General features: G+C 56.1%; 1 protein-coding gene across 1 annotated transcript in view; it reads left to right on the top strand.

Annotated features, from left to right (window-relative positions):
• Positions 1–21246, top strand: part of EFNB1 (ephrin B1) — a 48936-nt gene that overhangs the window by 20820 nt on the left and 6870 nt on the right. Inside the window, exon 2 of the mRNA XM_042029224.1 lies at positions 7845–8122. Coding sequence (XP_041885158.1) covers positions 7845–8122 — 278 coding nt within the window. The remainder of the gene's footprint in view (positions 1–7844; positions 8123–21246) is intronic.

Below are 21246 nucleotides of genomic sequence, written 5' to 3'. Positions count from 1 at the left end.
CAGCCACTGGCATGGGCTCGGGGGACCCCGGGCTCCCACCCACACCCACCTGGGGGACGGACAGGGAATGAGGAACACTGGGAGTCCCCCAGGCGGGTGTGGGTGGGAGCCCGGGGTCCCCCGAGCCCATGCCAGTGGCTGCAGAGAGTGCTGCAGGTGGCAGCAGCAGCCTGCACCAGTGGTCTGGCCCTAATTAAATCTGCTCCAAAATCCGTCAATTAGCAGCAGGTTTTGTTTCCCCTCCCTTGCAGGATTTGCATTGAGATTGTTCGGGTGCAGCGTCCGAGTGCGTGGAGTGTGCGCGGAGCTGGGAGGACGGAGCAGCACATGGCTGCTCCCGGCAGGCCCGGCTGCTGCGAGGGCTGGGAGTCTTCCCTCTCCTCCCCCTCTCCTCTTCCTGCTTTTCGGGGCATGAGGGTGGTCAGCAGCTGTCCCTGGAAGTGAGGGACTGGCATCAGGATACATCCTGGCCGAGCCCATGCTGGGACAAAGGAGAATGTTCTCCTTTTGTGGGCGCTGCCTTTGGTGGTGGTGATCTGTCGTCCTCCTCGGGGCTGCTGGGGAGTCACTTGGATACTCTCCCTGGCCATGCTCTAATTATGGGGATAGCTCAGGGAGAAAGCCCTTCCTGCAGCCCTGCTGTGGCACAGGAGGGCTGAGTCACTGGGGCCAGGGATGTCACCAGCTGTGATGGCAGCCGCTGGCTGTGGGTGCCGAGGTGTGGCTGGCATCCCACAGCATCCATGCCACCTTTCCTGAAGCCTGCTGACCTGTTCTCCCAGCATCCTAATGGCTGGAATCCTCCTCTGCTCTTGGCTGGTGGTAACCTTGGTGTGACCCTTCCCTAGGAGAAGGGTTCTAGACTGCAGGATGGAAAAGCAGACCTGTCCACAAGCTGCACGTTTGCAGCTGAAACCAGGATCCTGCTCCCGACTTCCTGCTTGAGAAACCCAGCAGTGGTGGGTATTTTCATGGGAAAGTGGGCTCTCTGGTGTTTCCCCCAGATGCTGGGTAAGGGCTTGGTCTTCAGATCTATGGCAGCGACTGCAACATATAAGCAAAGCTCAAGGAGCTATAGTGGGACCTTCCCTGCATCCCACCTTCCCTGCGTCCCACCTTCCCTGCTTCCAGTGCTGCTCAGGGTAAGCAAGGTGCTCTCTTGGCCTTCAGTGTTTGAGGCTGCTTGGGGAGAGTTATGGTCCAAAGTGTTGAACATGAGGCTTGTATTTGCCAAACCTCTGTGTGAAGTGTTGGAGTGGCCTTTTGGCCGTTGCCAAAGCCATGGGAATCTTCAGAGCCACCGATTTCCCTGCGGAGAGATGCTGGGAGCCAGACCATGACTGGGGCTGGTGTTTGAGTGTGGACAGACTACACTGCCTTGGGCATCACCCCCCTTTCTGGGCAGAGAGGGGCAGTTTGGGTTCATTTCCCCCTGCACTCAGTGTTTCCGTCCCTTCCACTCAATCCCAGCCCTGGCTTGACCGTGACCCGGAGTCGGTCACGGCGCAGAGCTTTCCGGGGTGTCTGTGCCAGGGGAACACTGGCTTGGCCATCTTGTAACTTCACCTCAAAAAATGTCACCCCTGGCACCCGGGGGTGTGGGGTGGGGGGGTTATCAGCCTGCAAGGAGCCTCCCAGCTGGCAGGAAAGCAACAAAGGGGTTTTGGGGAGCAGCAGAGTTGGAAAATGGCATCCTGGAGCTGGGGGGGGGTCGGTGAGCGTTGCCATGGAGACCCGTTTATGCCTCACTGATGCGTCGTGTAAATCCGTTTGGAAACGAGAAGGGCCTTTTGTCTTTGGGAGAGTTGAATGGGCCTCATTAAACCCGAGATGAGGAAAAAAAAGGCCCTTAGAGTGTATCTGGGAGGGGGGACGGGACAGCCCCGGGGGGGCTCAGCAGAGGCTGTTCCCTCTCCCAGGGATGGTGAGGAGCCGGGGGGTCTGGAAGGTGAGAAATACCTCCCTGAACAGTGGAGACCAAAGGAGTGAAGGAGATAGGAGCTGCTTTCAGATACCTGGAGTCGCTGGCTCTGTGTGGCCACCTCAGCTCCAAAGGATGGAGCAGAAATAGAAGAGGGCTGCCGAAGGGCAAGGAAAATAATTATCCATAGATTAGCAGGGGGAAAAAAGATGGCAGGCTCTTCTAAAGGAGACTAATAATAGAGGAGCACATGAAAGGAGTGGGATCTGAGAGCGTGGGGGTTCGTGTGCTCCTATTTACCCTCTTGTGGTGACGAGCGGCGCGATGGACAAGCGAGAAGGCGACAGATACAGAGGGAGGAACCTTTTCATTCCACTTGTAATTAACTTCCTTCCACGGAGTATCTTTGTTCCCAAGAGCTGAATGGGAGTCAAAAAGGAGAAAGGGGCTGTGCCTCTGCATGCTGGCACCACTCCGGGGAGGGGCTGTGGATGCTGGTGGTGTGCTGGGATCAGGTGGGCCTTTGGGATTAGGGTGTAATTCCTCTGGTTTGATTGTGCTCAGCTCTGGAGAGCTGAAGTGAGGTGGATGGGGGCTGCAGTGTCTCACTGATACCTCCTGGTGTCACCAGGAGAACCTCTCCCTGTGACATGGGGTGTCTGAGGTTCCCAACTCAATCTCCCTGGGGACCATGTGGTTGTCCCTGTCTGGTAGCACTGTTTGACTTGTGAAGTCCTGCTTCACGTAAGTGAGGTCCCAGTTTTTACTACTGACCTCTCAATTCTCAGTGAAAACACAGATTTTGGCAAGGGCAGAGGTGTCTGGCTGTCACCAAGGGAGCTTTGGACAAGCTGTGCAGGGACCCTCCAATGGCTGGAGTGTGATGTGGCTCTGTGACATCGGGGTCTGGAAAACAGCTCTGCAGTGGCAGAGAGTCCCAAGTACCTGGGCATGGCTGCTGTGTCCCGGGGAAGCTTGGAAGAGTGAGGCAGAGAGGGCAGGGTTGGATTTGTGTGTGGCTGGGCACTGGCAAATCGCAGGGCTCAGGAGTGTTTTTCAGGATCCCACACCCAGTTTGAACATGGGGCTTTGGCTTTTTTACTGGATCTGGCCCTTTCCCATCCCTTCCTTGAGGTGATTCCCAGTGGGTGGGAGCTGTGATCTGTCTGGAAGGACTCACATGTTCTGTTGGTGTGGAGAGCTGGGCCCACGGGGGCTTCAGCTGCCCAGACACCAGGAAAACCTCCCAGCTCCTGCAGGTCTCGCTCTGCCGGGCATTGTCAGCCTTCCCTGCCAGACGTACACGTCCTCCATGTAAGATCCAGTTATTTTTGGATTTCTTTGAAGCAAACAGCATTTAGCATATGTCATCTTATATGTATGTCAGCATCAGCTTTAGAATATCTTCTCCAAGGAGAAGGTTCTTGGGAAATGTTGTTCTGTTTCTGCCAAGCCCGAAATCAGGTGAGGGGTGTCGTATGCCGTGGACGCGAGGAAAGGTGATGCTGCCCTGAAGATTTTGTAGTTGACGTGGTTCAAGGAATGCCTGGATCCAGGGGGAGAGCAGTTGGAAAATGTGTCAACCCATTCTTTAAAAAAATTGTATTTATTGGTCTTCCCTAACAAAGAGCTGAAGGGCTGTTGGATTTTAAGGTTCCAGATTACTTACCTGCAGGACGCTTGTGTCTGCAGGATTGCTGGGAATTGTTGGCTCATCCATGTCTCTCCATGTGTGCCCACATGCAGGAGAGGAGCCTGCATGGGAGAGGGGTGTGGAGGAGGGGGGTGTCATTCCCAACACGACTCCTGAGCTTGCTCTGGCCAAACTTGCTCGGTTTTCCTCCTTAACTTGTGTTCTTCCTCCTCTCCCAGCAAACCCTCTCTGGGATGCCTCTGACACCGGGCCCTGGCTGAGTCCATGGCTCTTCCAGCAGGTCCCACCTGTAGCCCCTGGTCACTCCATCAGATCCTGCATTTTGAACCCCCAAGGGGAAGTGAGGGGGGCTCTGCAAGGGATTGGGGGCCCCACCAGCAGCCCCCCAACCAGGGCATGGGAGAGGCTGCACTTTAATCCCATCTCCCTGCTCCGGCATCCCGGCATCCCGCTGCCAACAGAGCTCCCGTTGTTTACCCAACTCAAAGGAATCGGTTTACAAGGCTCACAAATCCCCTTTTCACCTTTCCCATCAGAAAACACCTCCCGAAACAATGAGGAAATTGGACGCTGCCACCTGATCGCTCCCAAGGAACCTGCGGGGCCGGGAGCTGGGGGCCAGGAGCGGCACTGGGGATGAGGATGCCTGGCTGGGATGGCCGGGATGGTCCCTTGGCTCTGCAGGTGGGCAGCCACGGGTGCCACCCAAAAATCACCTCAGGGGCTTTAAGGGATGAAGCTGCCAGTGCTCTCCACCTGCTCAGCTGGCAAAAAAATACTTGTTTTAAGCTTTAATGGCTGTAGTTAATTATTCCCACTGCCTTGGACACCAGGAGAAAGGATGCTGGGATATTACCTGTGAACTGGTGATGGTGCCAGTCACAGGGTCCCAGAATGGTTTGGATTGGAAGGAACCTTAAAACTCATCCAGTTCCACCCCCTGCCATGGACAGAGACACCTTCCACTATCCCAGATTGCTCCAAGCCCTGTCCAACCTGGCCTTGACCACTTCCAGTATGGGGCAGGAATAAAGCTGGAGCCACTATCCTCCTTGTCACGTGCGATGGGTGAGGTAGAGGAGAGTGATTCTTAACGCTGGGAGTTGTTTCAGCTTTAAGGTTGAGCTAAATTTTAGTTTTTCTCTTTTTTTTTTCCCCTCCCACCTTAAAGCAGGGAAATCAAGCTGTGTTTTCCAGAGGAACAGCAGATTCCCCCTCCCCTCCTTGAAATTACACCGAGTGCTCTGAGGGCACGATGAATTTCCCTATTAATTTGAGAGTTGCTCTGTTCATTCCTCCGGGTTAAGATAAATCTGAAGACGTGTGCTTGTGAAGACAAGTCAAGAGTGTAATTCTTTTTTGTCTTCAACCATGCCTCAGAACTAAAATTCCTCGTCTTCAGAACTGGCTGAAATCCTGCATTCAGGCAACATGTGACAATTTTTGCACGTTTTTTTCCTCTCCTTTTCTTGTGATAAATGGTGCTTTTCACTATGTATTTTAAAGGAGAATTTCCCAGAGAACTAGCCCCTGGCATGGTGGGAGCTGTTGTTGGTCTTCCTTAGGATGATCATCACAAGCTGTTCTTATGACAAAGCAGAATTTTTTTGGGAAATAAAGGTCTCTGTGTGTGGTGAAAAGCTGGAAGAGCTGTGTGAGGGGTTCAAGGCACACACCTCAGGTTTATCTCCTCTGCCTGTGTTGCCCAGGCTGTCATCTGGAAACAGCCCTGCTGTTGGAGAAGAGGGGAAATGGAGGAGAAAAAATCAGGAAAATTGGAGGACAAAGGGAAAACCATCTGTGTGCGGATGGGAATGCGGCTGGTGGGGAGCAGCAGCTGGAGGGAGCAGCGCAAAAGCTCCGTGCACAGGGAAGTGGCTCTGTCTTGCTCCATGTTTGCATGGATCTGGAAGATGTTCCTGGGCTAATTCCCAGACAGCAGCTGTGTGCTTCTGGAGCTGAGGCTGAGCATTTATGGAAGAGATTTGCCTCCTTGTTTTATCCTTACATAAACCAAAGGTAGGCCTTGGTCCTGAAGTTCCTGCGATGAAGAGGTGCCAGCAGGATGTGGTGCTGGGAGGTTCTCAGCTCCCTGGTTGCTTCATGGCCCCTCCCCTGCTTACAAATCCATTTGGCGTGTTCCCAACAGGCTGGTGGCCCAGGGCCGGGTTGGTTTGTAGGTGTTGGCCAAGGTTTTGGCCACAGAGGTGTGATAGGTCCTCCTGGTATGGAGATGAGGGTGGATAGGAGCCTTCTCCTCCTGCTCTGGCGGTGCAAGACATCTGCTTGACTTGTTTGTGGCTTCCTGTTTGGCATCTTCTGGGCAGGAGGGAGCTGGCAGGGGCTGGAGGAGGGAGCTTGAGTCACTCTGGAGTCCTGTGCCAGGAAGCCTCTGACTCAGCCCAACCGTGGAGAAAGGAGTGTGGGATCCAGCTGCCTCTCGAGGTGGGAACCTGTGCAAGTGTTCACTTGTGCTGCGTGTCTGCGGCCGGGCGGGGAGGGAGGGACAGGGGCTGCTCCCGGCTCCTGCTCCCGCTCCAGCCTTGCGTCAGGGCTCCGGCCGTGGGTGGGGAAGCCTTTATCACTCCCAAGCCCTTGGAAGCGCGTGCTGGCCACTGGCCAGGTGACCTACTTGGTAGTGTGAAGCAAAGCATGGCTCACCTGCCAGCAGTGCTGGGATGGAGCTGGGCTCTTGCATCCCACCTGCATCCCTAAACACTCTGCAGGGGTCACGTTTCCCACTCTCTCCTGGTCACCTTCTGCCCAAATCGTAACTCGTACAAAACTCCCTGCAACCTCATGTGGCCAAGGTGCTGCTGTGCCAGTGGTGCTGGGGTTGGTATGATCCCAGCTGCCCCGTTGTGCTGCTTTGGGTACTACTGGAGCTGATGTGGTGGAGGCAGAGCTGCAGCCAGGCTGGAAGGATGGATCCATAAGCCCTCTAAATCCAGCTGCATGGTGGGGCTGTGCCTGCCATCCCTGTGCCATGCCCTGGGTGCCAGGGATGCTCCTCTGACCTGGTGAGCTGCAAGTGAGGCGCAGATGATGTCTGTGTGTCTGCCCTGCTGCTACAGCTGGCACCGAGCTCCGGAGCCTGTGCCAAGGGCACTGGGGGTGCGTGGGCTCTGACTCCGCCTGCCTGCTCCCAGCCCGGCCTGTGGATCTGCTGGGCTCCTGCAGCCAAAGGCCTGGTGCTGGTTCCAGCTCTGTGGCTTCTTGCTAAGACTTGCATGGAGCCACGGAGCAGGTTGGTCTTGTGTGTTTGATCTTCCTTCCGTGGAGCCTGCAGCTCCTGCTGGAGCAGCTGGCTGGGGGAGAAGGTATCTCGGCCCCCGTCCTATCTCCAGGGTGGGCTGGGGCAGGGATGGGCTGTGTCCGACAGCGGAAGGGGAAGCGTGGCCGTGCAGCCTTGGCAAAGCGCTCACTTCGCGCTTTGCCGTGCCCAGATTACATTAGGGAGTTGCAGCAGAGATAACTCTGCAGGAAAATCCATTCCCACCTTATCTCCCGTCAGGAACGCGTTTAGTTGCCTACATCAAAGTAGATGATCTGCTGCTTCACTCCTTGCTGCCCTAATCCTCTCCTTCACGCTGAAAAAACCTAATCAGAGCCTTGCCCCACCATAACGAGATCCGAATGTTAATTATCAGCATCTTGTCTTCCTTGCCTTCCCAATGCCCTGCCTTCCAGCCCCGAATAGCTTTCCTCCCTCCTTGCTCCTCTCCATCCGGTCCTCCCACGCTCCTGGGCACGCTGTTGAGCCTGGCTCTGTAGAAGTTGTCCTGCAGGATGCTTCCTTCCCTTCCATTTAAGGACAGGAATTCCTCAGGGAGCCGGGGTGTGGACGGGATCCCTCCCTGCGCCCCATTGTCAGGACTTCTCCCTATGCCTAATTATTGCCTGTCCCTGCAGGAAGCTCCTTGCCTGGCCGTCGGGCAGAGCCGTGGCGTCTCCCAGCCCTTTGTGGGAAGACTCATTCCCGGTTGGATGCCAGGCTTGGGGCTGGGAAGGGTGCCTGCCCTCATCATGGCTGGCGAGCGGGTCGGACCCAAGCCAGCCCTCGTTTTGTCAGCAGGAGCCTGTGCCGGGTCCATGCACAGGCTGGGATGGTGAGGGAAGAGGAAAACTTGATTTTGGTGTCAAAACCCATCTTACAGAGGGGGAGCAGAAGAGCTGAAGCACAAAGTAAATGGTGTCAGAGTGGGGTGGGCCGGGCTGGTGTGGCCTCTGCTCCAGCATGTGGTAACCTCTTACTCTCCTATCTTCCAGGTTCATGACTGGGAAGGGGCTGGTCATCTACCCGGAGATTGGGGATAAACTGGACATTATCTGCCCCAAGGCGGAGCCGTCCAAGCCTTACGAGTACTACAAGCTGTACCTGGTGAGGAAGGAGCAGGCGGATGCCTGCAGCACCGTCATGGACCCCAACGTGCTGGTGACGTGCAACCGGCCTGAGCAGGAGATCCGCTTCACCATCAAGTTCCAGGAGTTCAGCCCCAACTACATGGGCCTGGAATTCAAGCGGCAGCAGGATTACTTCATCACATGTGAGTCGCCCTCCTCTTCCTTGCTGCCAGCCCTGGCTCGGGAGAGCTCGGGTGCCTGGAGAGTGTCACCAGGCGCTTGTGTGTGACTTGGCCGGTGCAGAGAGCTGACACGGACGGAAAATATGTCCCGCTGGATGGGAGCAGGGGGAGGAATGTGTCACTGGCTGAGTGGGTCAACAGTCCCTATCTGGCTGCTGTGCTGTGTCCCCTGCCCTGCTCGTGGCTGGGAGCAGGAGCACATCCCCATCTGGGGTCGGCCCTGCAGTGCTGTCATGCCTGGAGCCTATTTTTTGCTGCCATCTTTGCTGGAGGTGTTGCAGGGCTTTGCTTTGGGGCTGGGGAGAGAGAGGAATGGTGTCCAAGGAGATGCTTGTCCTTATTCCTGGGTGTTGCCTCCCAGAGCAGCCCCAGCAGTGGCAAGTGCTGGTGGTGTCCAGTGTGTGATGTGATGGAAGTGGCTGAAAAATTCTGCACACTGGCCTGTTCTGTTTGTGTCTTGGTGCACCATGGCATTTTCTGGAGGGGAGAGACAAGGAGGATAGAACTTTCTTGGAGCCTTTCTTGGCAGTCTGTGCATGCAGGGGATCACTGCACAGAGATGTATCCGCTTGTGCCTGCTCCGGTGTGGATGGTGGGGGACCTGGGGAGCTCGGCCGTGTCTGGGTAGTGCTGCCAGCTCTCTCTTTGTCCCCTCCCCTCCTCCTCAGCCTGGCTGTCCCTCCCTGGCTCAGTGCACTGCAAAGGGCACAGCGGCTGCGGCGGCTCAGCTCCCCTCGCTGTGTGCCGCGGGCTCTGTGGCGAGCGGCCGGCGCAGGGGTCACCGCCCGCGTGGGAGCGAGCGCCCGGCCGTGGGAGCGGTGTGTTCCCGGCTGGAAACAGGGTATTTTTAGCCTGGAATCTTTGGGAGGGGGCAGCGAGACCGTGGTGGGCAGTTAGGGGCGGGGGGGGGCTGTGCTGTAGCGTGATGCCATGGTGAGGCTGCGGATCTGGATGTCCCCAGCGAGCCTGGCTGGGGCTGTTGGAATCTTGCTGCAGAATAATTTGGAATAAACCTGATGCAGAGGAAGCAGCTGGGCCTGGCTCTGGCAGGTCAGCCTTGAGCCCTCATTACTTCTGTTATGGCAAATTTTGCCGAGTGCTTCCCGATGCACAGCTGAGCTGGGTGGTGGCAGGGGCTCATGGGGGGCTCTGTTCCCTGTATGGCCGTGGAGATGCCAAAGTGGCTCCTGGATGGTCAACCAAGAAAGTTTCCCTAACAGGAGGGGTGGCAGGAGGGACGACCTGGCGCCACAACCCACGGAGCCGGCTCGGCTCGGCGCGGTGCTGGCAGCAACCACGGGCTCTGCAGGACTGAGTCACTGTGGCAGGGCTGGGCTCTTCCAGAACAATGGTCACTGTCACTGTCCAGACATGGGGATGTCTGTCCTGTGTCACTTGAGGGGCACCAGCTTTGAAGCCATCATGGGGGCAGGACACCCTGGTTCCAGCCCAGATGTCCCAGATGGGCTGGGGATCCCAAAAGCCCTGGCACAACTCCCATGTAGGCTCCTATCTCCCTTACCACAGCCGGCACCAGCCTGGTGGCTCCGGGACCCCAAAGTTCAGCCCTTCTGCTGTCCTTCAGCTGATGCAAAGCTTGATTGAATACAAGCTTTGCCTGCAGTGGGCAGAAATTGGGAAGAGAGGCCAAAGTGCCAGGCTTGGGTCAGGCAAACATCTTGAAGCACTCGATCAGTGGCTCCTCTGTGTTTGGGGGTCAAGTTCAAGCACTAACGTGGTCATCAAACTAATGAGGGCTGAAACTGGGGTCCTCCGAGCTACAGCCCATGGGACTCTCAGGCTGCAAAGAGCCCTCAAAGACAAATAGGTTCCCCAAAATGAGCTCAGGAGGTGAACAAAGCACTGAGAAGAAGAGATATGGGATCCCTCTTATGGTAACCAAGTCCAGCAGGAAGGTGGAGGCAGAAGGATTTACCAGCCCCTGAATTACCCAAATTTTAAGGAGCTGTTTTGCATTTCACACAAAAACTTAAGTGAAAATCAACCTCCCGGAGCTTTGGGAGGCGCTTTCACAAGCGGCCGCCGGTGCATTGCCGACTCCAAACGCGGCTCCCGCGGGGCCCCCGCGGCTTTGAGCCGGTGCCAGCTCCCCTCCAAGGCTGCCAGCACACCTGGGTCACTGCAGGTGACCGGCTCCAGCTCGCTGCGGATCCGACGGGACACGCAGCCGGGATTTTGCAAAGCCAGCATAGCCCAGCTTGGGAAATCCTGGCTGTGCGTCCCGTCGGATGTTGGGCTGAGCCTTTTAAGCTCATTTTTTAATATAAAATCCTATTTATCCTCTTGTTCCCAGTTTCAGGCTATATAGGGATGCAGCAAGCGGGGTGTTTGGAGCATCCTGAGCATCCCTGTGGGATGCCCCCCCTCTCCTCAGGGGGCCGGCAGTGCCCTCTGCCCCTGCCATGGACCGTTTCTGACTTTAATTTCTCTTGACTCCTCCATGCTTTGATGCGAAACCCCTTGGAGCTGGGAGCTGCCAGCCGAACTTTGGCCCCTGGGTGGGCTGAGGATGCTCCTGTGATCTGGCCGTACCCTCTGCCGAGCAGCCCCAGGAGTTCTTTCTGCCAAGAAATAAAATAGCCAAAAAAAAAAAAAGTCAAAAGTCTCCTGAGTGGACCACCCACATGTTGTCTTCTTTTTTTCCCCCCAATTTTTCTCCCCTCCCTTTCCCCAAGCTTTGCCTGGACACACAAAAGGTTTTTTTCTCCCTTTTCATTTCTAAGCCGGGGAAGCGATGCTGGAGCCGAGGGGAGCAGGGCGTGTGCCGCTCATCCCCCACCTTCCCCAGCGGCTGGAAAACCTCCCCACCGGAGCCGGGGGGCTTCCCGGGGTCCCTCCTATTCAGGATTGCTCCTTGCCATTGCTTTGGATATGCCAAGCCTTGTTTAGGGACACTTTTATCACGGAGGGACACGGCCCCAGCCCTCAGCTTAGCAATGAAAAGGCTTTTGAAAGCTGCCGTTCCCTGTCCCCGTCCTCTCCGGAGCCTCACACCGACCCCCTCCACACCAGCTCCAGGCTTTCCTTAGAAGCATCTTTGCTCCTGGGGTGGATAAGGAAAGGTGATGCTTATTCCTAAGGCTTTCCGTAAAGAGCAAGATGCAGCTGCTCCTACCTGCAGGTCTGCACTGGAGACTGAGACTGGGCGGGCACATGGGACTCCAGCAGGATGTGGGGACCATCCCCAGGATCAAGTGCTGAGAGGGTGAAGGAGCTGGGAATTTGGGAATTGTGTGTTTTATATCACGATGTGCTGTGGTTTCTTCCATCTCTGGTCTCCTGGGTGTTTCCCTGCTTGCCTTTGGTGCCTTGGTGGAATTCCCTGTCCCCAGTGTCCTGTCCCCTCCCTACAACATACATCCCACTGGAATAGCCTCCCCCCTGCCTGGTGCCTGCACTCGCAGGACGTCGTGGGCAGCTCCAGCCCCGCCACAGCTTATCCAGCCCTGCAGGTTCAGCTCCCTCCACCTCCCCTCCTAATTCACTGCAGCTCCTAATTGCATTTGCTGCTCCTCTTTGAACTTGCTCCAGTTTTACTATCTCTGGTAATGAGGTGCCTGGATAGAGATCCATTAATCCCTGTGTCCTGGCAGCAGGGTGACGTGAGGAGGAGCTCCTGGAGTGGCTCCCTGCTATCCCAGAGCTCTGGATCAGGGAATCAAAGAGTGGTTTGGGTTGGAAGGAACTGCTAAAAGTCACCTAGTCCATCCCTGGAATGCCCCATCCCTGAAAGAGTTCAAGGCCAGGCTGGATGGGGCTTGGAGCAACCTGCTTTAGTGGAAGGTGTCCCTGCCCATGGCAGGGGATGAACTGGATGGACTCCCATAGTTCCCAGTCCCTTCTGCACTTGGTTTTGGGGCTGGTGGTGATCCTGGCAGCCCTTTCTGTGTTCAGTGGGGTGTGGAGACCCCAGGCAAACCTTGCTCAGCCTTGGGGTGTGCTCCAGGCAGCTGTTTGCAGAGGTGGTGGTGGTTCCGAGGTGTTCTTCCAGGTGGGATCTCTCACCTGTCCCTCTCCCAAGCCCCAGGGCATGGCCGCAGTGTCCCACATGTCCTGTGAGCCTCTTTAAAGCACAGAGCCCTTGTTTGATGACAATGCTGAAGGAAAAGCAAGGTCCCAATAGATGTTGCCTCATAAATCCGAGGCGTTTGCTGTTTATTGTGAGTCCTTAAGCCCTTCAATCCATTTTTGATGTAATAACGTCCGTAATCCAATCCAACGCTTTTTGGCAGCGGGATGCAGCGAGAGCGGATCTATTACCCTGAGTGTTGTGTTAAAGCCCTTGTCTTGCATTTCTGTTTTTAGATGCAATTAGTCTTAACCTGGCAAGAGTTATTTGTTGTAAACCATGGCTGCTGCTGCTGCGACGCAGCTTCGTCCCTGGGCCGCACTCTGTCAGCGTTTTCCTGCAGCTCAGCATGGGGAAGGGGGTCACCTATACCCTGCCAGCTGCCAGGATCATCCTTCCTCCTTGGAAGCTTTTTTAGGACACGTTGCCATACTCGCTTTTCTGGCTGCGCTCCTCCAGCTTCCGTTGGTTTGGGAAGCCTTCAGCCCCTGCCAGCGTGTGTGTGCGGAGCTGCTCGCGCTCCTTCCTGCATTCCTTGGGATTTGATAATTCCCTCCCTGGTTCCTGGGGCTGGGGGCTGTGCCGGGGGGGGGGGGCGGGGGCTGCTTTGTCAGCCCGCCAGCTCTTTGCTGATGCCATTTGAATGTGGCCACTTTCATGTGCTCCTCATCCTCCTTCCCACAACTTGTTTGGTGGAGGGGAGTTGAAAGCCCAAGGGCCGTTTGATGCCATGATGGGAGCTGTGAACTTCTGCTGATAAAACCCAATTAAGTGGCTTCCTCATTCTTCCCCCAAACGGGCCTGGCTTGTGACACACCCAGGCCAAGCAGAGCCGGCCTGGTGGCATCCATCTGGTTTTGGGGCTGTGCTGCTCCATCCCCATCCCGCTGGGAGCTGCTGGCACAGGGTGGTGATGCCGCGTGGGAGCCGGCGGCCGGACACAAATGGCTCTAACGGTGTCCTGCTCCCGACTTCAAAGCCCGGGCCCTGGCCACGTCAAACCCAAATAATGGCCCTTAGACGACACGCAGTTCCTTGTCTTGCAGGCTTGTCTGAAGAGCGTGACCACAGTAAATGTGATTTTGTTGAGCCCTGTCCCTTAAGCCTCTGCCTCTTTTCTCTTCTCCTCCTCCCTCCTGACCTTTTCGGCTCAGCACTGTCCCTGGACAGCCCCTGGCAGCTGATCTCATGGCTCAGCCTTTCATGGCCCTAATAGGGATGAAAAGCCCCCTCAGAAAGGGCCGGTGTCCTGCGCCCAGCCGGGAGGTAAATACCCCATGCTTTGATCTGCTCTGGGGCCAGGGGGGCCCTGCCTGCCACAAACCCCTGCCCAGGGGTCCCTGCCTGCCATAACCACCCACCCAGCATTTCCATGCCCGCTCAGCTCCCTGGCTGCTGGGCAGCCCAGCCCTGCCCGCGGCCCTGGCACAGCCAAAGGCTCTGGAGCTGGGCACTGGTTGCTGTCTGCCCGGGAAATTCGGCTGGCTGCGTCCCAGGATGCTCTTCCCCAGGAGAAATGATTTCCAAGAGCATCTCTAGCATTGTCACGACCCATTAGGAGAAAAAAAACGTGTTTTAACTCCTCAGTGCTCCTGAACACTGAGGTGACAGCAGAGATGACGTGCAGGAGTGATGGCAGTGAAGAGGTGACATCTTCCCCTGCATCACCTGCCTGATCCTGCTCTGCCCCCCTGTTCCTGGGACACTGGGAATCTGCCTGTCCCCCCCCAAAGAGCTTCCTTGGCAGCTGTGTTGGGGAGCTCACAGCAAAGCAGGTGTTTTGGTGCATCCCCTCTTCCTTTCCTCATCCTGCTCTTCCAGCCCTTGCTCCTCCTGCTATGTCTGCAGCAAATCCCAGGGCATCTCCTGGAGCTGCAGCTGCATGGACTGTGGTGGACCTGGCTCTTCAGTGATGGTCACCTCCAAGGGCTTCCTCTGGGATACTGGAAGAGATTAAACTTGGCTCCTTTTGGATTAAACGTTGAGTAGGAGACTCTCAAGGCAGAAGGAGCTTTCAGCTTTATGAGGAATTGAAACAAATCCTGGCATACTGGTGTGTCTGGGAAGCTGTGCATGGAGAAGTGCAGGCATATTTCTTCCTTGGCTTATTTTTTTAAATAACTATAACATCAAGACTCTCTCCCTGGGCTTTTCCCCTGGGATCCCTATTGCATTCCACTGCTCCTGTAGTGCTGGGAAGAGGCTTGTCGGCATCACTGCCGCTCCGGACTGGTGCGGAGGGGCCTGTGAGGGTGGATGCTGGGTGTGTGATGGTGGGTGCTGGGATGTGATGGTGGGTGCTGGGGTGTGATGGTGGGTGCTGGGATGTGGTGATGGATGCTGGTGATGGTGGGTGCTGTCTATCAGACCAAGAGCTCACTGGGGGCTCCAGGAAGCACTGCCACACTTGGACCCTGAGATGCGCAGGGTGCAGGGAGTCTGGCATTAATGAACTGTGACATGCCTCCCTTTTCCATCCCTAATTTCTAGGGATCTGTGTCTGTCCACCCCTCAGCCAGGCTGGCCCAGGTGGTGTGTGGCACCTTAAGCAGGTCATCTTTCCAGAGAGGATTGGTGTCACCCTCCATATGGAGTCTCTTTGCCCTGGGAGTGATGGTTTTGCTGCTGCTGTGTAATGCCTGAGCTCTTTTATCCCACCCTGACAGTGTGGAGTGGGAGTTACACAGCTCATGGAGAGGGGGCTGTGGGAGCACAGGGATCCAGGGGTGGCTGCAGTGGCTCTCATTTGGGGGTAGGGAGGCCCTTTCCTCCATCCATTACTCACCGAGGAGGCAAATCCTTGTCTGGATAGTCAGGGGTTTATGTGGCATCTGTTGGAAATTTCCAAACCCTGTAACTCAAGGTGTTGCTGGAGACCATTTGGTCCATTCACTGCTGTCCACCTGGAGCAGAGACCAACTCCTGCCATGCAATCCCCAGGAGCAATGGATCATCTCCTGCTCCAGCTGTTGTGGGGTGCAGCACTGGGAGCCGCAGGTGATCCTGCTCTGAGCCAGCCTCCAGTGGGTGCACGACCACAGTGGGAGCAGTGCCTGGGCTGGCTCCTCTTTGCAGTTCTGGGCCAGGAGTTTCACCGACGTCACCTCCCCACATCCAGAAGTTCCTGGTTCTTATGCAAAGTTTGTGTGTAATTGCACTGGGGTTCCCTCCTGGCTGTCCCACAGCACCTGGAGTTCCTGTCCCTCCCCACTGCCTGGCACCTCCTTGGCTCCCTGAGCTCTCCCAGGCAGCTGGAGCTTCCAGAAGATCTGCACATGAATCAGCCTCTCTGTCCCTGATAACCTGAGGTTTCTCTGAGCCCCTGGGAGTGAGGATGGAGCCCGAGCTCAGGTGGGCAGCTGGTGTCGGCATTGGTCTTGCAGCTGGGGATGGCACTGTCTGTCCCCATCCTCTTCCCAAAGGATTTCTCAGTCATCTCCCAGATGTTTTGCTACCTAACAGGAGAGATTTACCCTGTTAAAAAGCAATAATTGCTTTCCTCCTCTCCTGCTCCCAGTGGGGCCCACAAATGGCTCTGGCGGAGCATCAGGTGGGGAATTACCTGGCACTTTCATCCGACCTGTCTCCAGTTGCTTGGGGCGACTGCAGAGACTGTACAAATCACCCTCCTCTCCCAGTGATGTGCTCTTTGTTTGGAAGGGATGGATAGACCTGAAGACAAAGGGTTTATTTAGGGCTGTGGTCCCCCTGAGCTGGGCAGGGAGCAGGATGGGGACACTGGGAGTCTCCACAGCTCATCCACACGGACATCTCACAGTGTTGATGATAAAGGGCTGGAGTGAGTCACCAAGCCGTGGTCCTGCAGCCAAGATGTGTTTTCCAGCCTGGATGAGGTTCCCTGCAATCAAACAGTGACTCTTAATTACTATACTAATTAGGGTTGGTTATAATTTTCCACCAGAAAGCTGATTTAATGGGAAATTAGCTTTTCACTTAAGCATTACTTGGGTTCAAGTGTCTTTTTCCAGTGGATACTTCAGTGTTTGCCTGTTGTTCTCCCTTTGCCCCAGGAAAGAACGGGAGAGAGTGGAGCTGTAGGTGGTGAGGATGAGTGTGGTGGGTGGTGCCCTCCCTTCTTCCCTCTGTAACTGTGTGAGTGTCCCTCTCTTCTCTATAAGGAATGGGTCTAATTTAACCCTTTAATTTGATTTTGGGGGTGCTGACCCTGGCCAGGGAAAGCTGAACCCCATCCCAGCCAAACCCCATGCCATGGTTTTCATTCCTGTTTCCAGCAGTGCATTTGAACTGGGGATTTTCCCACTGCCTTTGCTGGAGCAGGGAGCGTGGGGTGAGATGGCCAGATTCCCAGTGCTCCATGGGCTGGCTGCAGCAGCAGGCTCCTCACCTGCCCAGTACAGATGTGGGGAGGGACACAGCAATCCCAGCTGGCCTCATGGCATGGGCATGGGCCTGGCCTTGCCCTGATGCCAGGGAGGCGAGCAGAGAGGGCCCTCCCGGGGTCAGTGGTGCAGGCAGAGCAGCCTCCATGGCTCTTCTCTTTCCATGCTGGACGATGTGGCTGGAGCAGCTCTGGAGCAGCTCTGGAGCTGGCAGGAGTGGCTGTGAAACCCAAGCCTTGTACCTCCTGCACCGTGTGGGGATGGGACAGGGCCGGGCTGGCTCGCACAGGCGTTTCAGGGGCTGCAGGGCCCCTTCCCGGTGCAGCTGCCTCGGGAAGGCTGGGAGAAGGCTGGAAGAAGGCTGCCGGCCCCCGCTGGCAGTGTGACAGCGTGGGGTGGGCTCCCCCCGCACAGCCCCTGCCCCGGCGCTGGCAGCAGCCCCAGCCAGTGTGCTGGAGCTCAGGGAAAGGGCTGGGGGATGTGTGCGGGGTGGGGGGCTCATGTCCCCACAGCTAGGAAGTGACACCGATATCAATATTAATAATACCGATAATGGGATGCCCTGAGCAGGAGCTGCGTGGCCCTGCTGGCCGGGAGGAGCAGGAGGAGGAGGAGCAGGGGCTGTAAGCAAGCTGTGCTCCCTGGAGGCCCCAGGGAGCTGGTGTGCAGTGGAGCAGGCGGGTGCCTCCAGTCGGTGACCTGGAAGTGGCTTCGTGTCCCCTGGGGTGCCAGCCCTGGTTGGGATGGGGGAAGGAGCTCAGTGCCCGTGGTGGGTTGGGCTCCAGGGTAGCACCTCTGTGTTGGTACTGAGGGGGTGTAAAACAGCTTGAAAGACCTGGAGAGGGGAGGTGGCAGGAGCTGGGATTTTATTTGGAGTGCAGTCTGCTTGTGGATTCCTGCAGGGATCTCTGGCAGTGTCTGAGCATGTCGGAGATTTGGGAGGCACATCTCCAGGGTGACCTGCAGGGGCTTCACCTGTGCCAGGAGGGCCTTTCAGCCCAGGGGTGTCCAGGCTGGGCTGAGGCTGCTCTGCACCAGCTGCCCCTTGCCAGGATCAGTCCCTTGGCTCCAGCGGGATTGGGATCAGGCTGTGGGGCACCGGTGGGATGCTGCCACCTCTCCTAAAGTGATGGAAACACGAACCTGGTGCAGGTCTGGGGCAAGGGGGGTGGTGGGGACGGCGGCCGGGCTGCGGCCACGCCGTGCCTGGCTGGGGCTGGAGCAGGGCTGTGTTGCACAGATGGAAGAGTGATTAAGAGCAATAAAAGGAAAGAGACTTGGATTCGCTACAGTCTCAGCACATTAATTGTGCTTTGGGGCCCAAATCATAACGCAGCCCTGCTAGAGGGAATCCAGCAGAGAAACCAAACATCTCGCTCTGGCCAAGGCTGACCATTTAAGAGACCCTTGCCTTCATCTCTTGCCAGGTATTACTTCCAGCGTCTCCCATCTGCCAAAATCCGAGTTCTCCTTTGAAATATTTTTAGGGGAGGGAGAAAAGCTCTGGTGACACCGAGTGCTGGCAGTGGGGAGGCAGCAGGGAGAGCACATGGCATTGCTGGCTTGGAGATGGGACCATGGGGTTGTTGGGTGTCTCAGCCATCTGTTCCAGCTCCGTGGTGTGTGTCACTGGGCTGGATGGGCGTGTGGGATTCCAGGAGTGGAGGTCCTGCCTGGCTTCCATGGTGGCTGAGCATCTCCTCTAAATTGACAAGCAATTACATGGTTAATGGTATCACTGTTAAATCCTCATCACTCAGCAGCCCGAGGCTTAATGCTCCATTAGGGCAGAGGCATCTGATGGCTCTCCGGGCTGGGAGTGGCCTTTGGAAATCGGCCTTTGGAAGTCGCTGGCCAGAGGTTATTTTTGCTCTCCCAGTCCTACAGCCAACCTGTGAATCCATCCAAAATGGAATAGGGCAGGAAAATGCTCCTGTATGCTCAGTGTTGCTTGGGCTGGCTGGGTTGAGCCTTGCTGGTGTGGCATGGGGAGGTGAGAGTGCTGTTTGAGACCTGCCATTTCCTATTCCCTGGGTATTCCCAGCTCCCTGCCTGGCTTCCTTCGTCGTGTCACAGCCGTGCCTCCTGCTGCTGCCCTGCAGCCGCCTCTCTCCAGCTTGGGGCTCTCCCAGCTCTCCTGCAGCCGCTGCCTTGCCTGTGGATTTAACATTTTCCTCTGGGTTGCTGACTCTGGATTCCATTGGCAGCTGAGGATTGGTGGTGTCACCACGGCTCACCCTAAGCGTGGCGGTGAGTGGCACAGGCACCTGGGGAATCCATTAAGTGCCACCTGGATCCCAGTCTGGATCCACTGGAGCTGGGCTGAGCTGAGCCTGGAGCCTTCTTCTGGGGCTTCTTCCACTGGGAAAGCAGGAAACAGAGCAGGAGGAGCAGCTCTTCATCGCTGAGCTTCACAGGGGATTGTGCTGGAGGAGCCTTTCCTGATGGATCAGGGACCTGCTGCTCTCACATCACCCTGTCCTATGTGTTCACGTCAAACTCTCTGGACTCTGCACCATTGGATGGATTTGGGGATTTAGGATTTTGACTTTTGGAAGCCCAACCAGCTGCATGAAGCATCCAGCTTCTCTCCGGCCCGTTGTGGATTTACATGGAATGTGGCAGCTCATGTCCTTGTTTCCAGAGGCCATTCCAAGACCATCACTATGGGTTTTACAAATGTTTTCCCCTTTTTCTGTTCCCTCAAGCAACTGCTTCATTTTTCCACGTGGTTCCCTCTCCAAGCTACTTTCTCCCTCATCATTTCCATGGGCAGAACAAGAAGAAACTTCATGTCCAAGTGTGGGGTGGGAAGAAGGATGCTCAGCTGTGTCCCTTCGTCCATCCCTGCGGCTCCAGCTGCTCCCTGTGTCCTCTTTGGACGTTTAATATTTTTGTTATACGTGGATGGTACATCTCATAGTTATTTGCAGGAATTGCTGCCTTTATGGGATCTTCTGGTTCCCCCCGCAGTGAACTTTGCTTGCTTGTTACCTCATTTTGATATAATTAGTTAATTATTTATAAATCAGACCTTGTGAGGCCTCACAGGGACTGGTTTTTACAGACTGCTCCCTTCTCCCTCGATGGATGAGTCTCTTTGAGATGGAACAACCAATGGCATGGAGCGGGGAAGCTGGGAAACTGTTCAAGGAGCTGCTTCAGGGCCGTGAGCTGGGATGTATCTGCTGATTTCACCCCCAAACCGGCGCCTCTGGCCTGGGAGAACTGGGCTGCCGAGCTTTCTGCTGGAGTTCACTTCAGATGTGTTTTTATGGGGAGTCTGAGCTCAGGTCCATCCTGTTTGGATTCCAGAGAACTTGTGCAGGCTGTCGGGGGCGTTTCTCCGCATTCCCAGGCGTTTGCGTGAGGCTTGGTGCTGACAGTGCTGCTGTCGGAAGGGCCGCCAGCAGATCCCAGCTGGATGCACCATCCCAGCTGCATGCACGGCTCCATCCCGGGAGCTGCTGGCAGGGGGGACCTGCTGCGGGAGAGATGATAACTCAGCAAATGGCCCAGGGACTTCCTGATCAGGAAAACGTTTGCTGGGGTTTCAGGCAAGAGCCTTGATTGCACAGAGGTGTTTGGAAAGAGCTGATGGACTTGGAGCCTGCTTCCCGGCAGGATCTGGGGGTGCTTTCCAGAGTATCCCAGTGTGGCGGCTCATGGAGGCACCCAGCCTCCTGCTGTGGGCAGGGGAATGTGGAAAGACGTCCTTGCTCTGTAGTCCAGCCTCTTCCTGTCCCCTCACCAACACCCAGCAGGGTCCAATGGATTCATCCCAAATTTCCATCAGTCACCTGCCCTCCCGGACCTGCGTTTTTGCGGGATGGAGGCCAGAATAGGGCTGCACAGGGAACCTGAAACCCTGGGGCTGAGCTTTGGCCTTGAGGCTCAGGGAGGTGTTGGCTGTGCTGTGTTGGCCAAGTCCTGCCTTGTGTCTGGAAAATTATCCCTGGACTCTGTGATTCTCCATCGCATCGCCTTCCCCAAGCTGTTGCCGAGCTCCTCCCAGGTTTCACTGCTTCCCTGGGTGAATTGTTCCCTGTGGTTGGATTTGGTGGAGCACTGGGATGATTTGTGTTTGCCACGATGGAGGGAGGTGCTGGGGTAGGAACCATCCTGGTCCCTGGGCAGATCTGGCTCTGTGCCAGGCACAGCGGCCACATCCAGGGCGCTTGTGGGATCAGAAATGAGTTTTTTCAGTCTGTTTAGCAGAATGTGCCATTTAGGTGCTTAATCCTGCAATCCTCTCATTTGGGTTTGTTCTCTCTTGTGTTCCCCCTGCCCTGAGCCCCGCAGAGGGCCAGAGGGTGGGGGACCTTCCCTGTGCTCCCGTGGGATCCAAGGGCTGAAAACTCCGTGCCGGCTCCATCGAAAAGTTAATGCGAATTTAAGTGACTTCTGCCCTGCAATTAGAGCCCCCAGAGCCCACTGGGGCTCTGAGTTTACATTCTTCACTGAGGCACAGGGTGTAATTAGAGATGTATAATTTAAACTGTGCATATGCAAGTGTTCCCATTCTGCACCAGGAGCAAAGGAAATTATCCAGGAATTAAAGGGGGAGGAGGGTGCAGGCATGGAGAATGGCTCACTTGTGTGGATGTGGCAGTGAGAGGAAGCTGCAGAGATCA

The sequence above is a fragment of the Corvus kubaryi genome, unplaced genomic scaffold, assembly GCF_017639235.1.
Source record: "Corvus kubaryi isolate FWS band 111438036 unplaced genomic scaffold, C.kubaryi_AGA036_p1.0 37322, whole genome shotgun sequence".
In the NCBI taxonomy this organism is placed as follows: domain Eukaryota; kingdom Metazoa; phylum Chordata; class Aves; order Passeriformes; family Corvidae; genus Corvus; species Corvus kubaryi.
The sequence above is the reverse complement of the archived record's forward strand: the minus strand, read 5'-3'. Positions and strand labels throughout refer to the sequence as shown.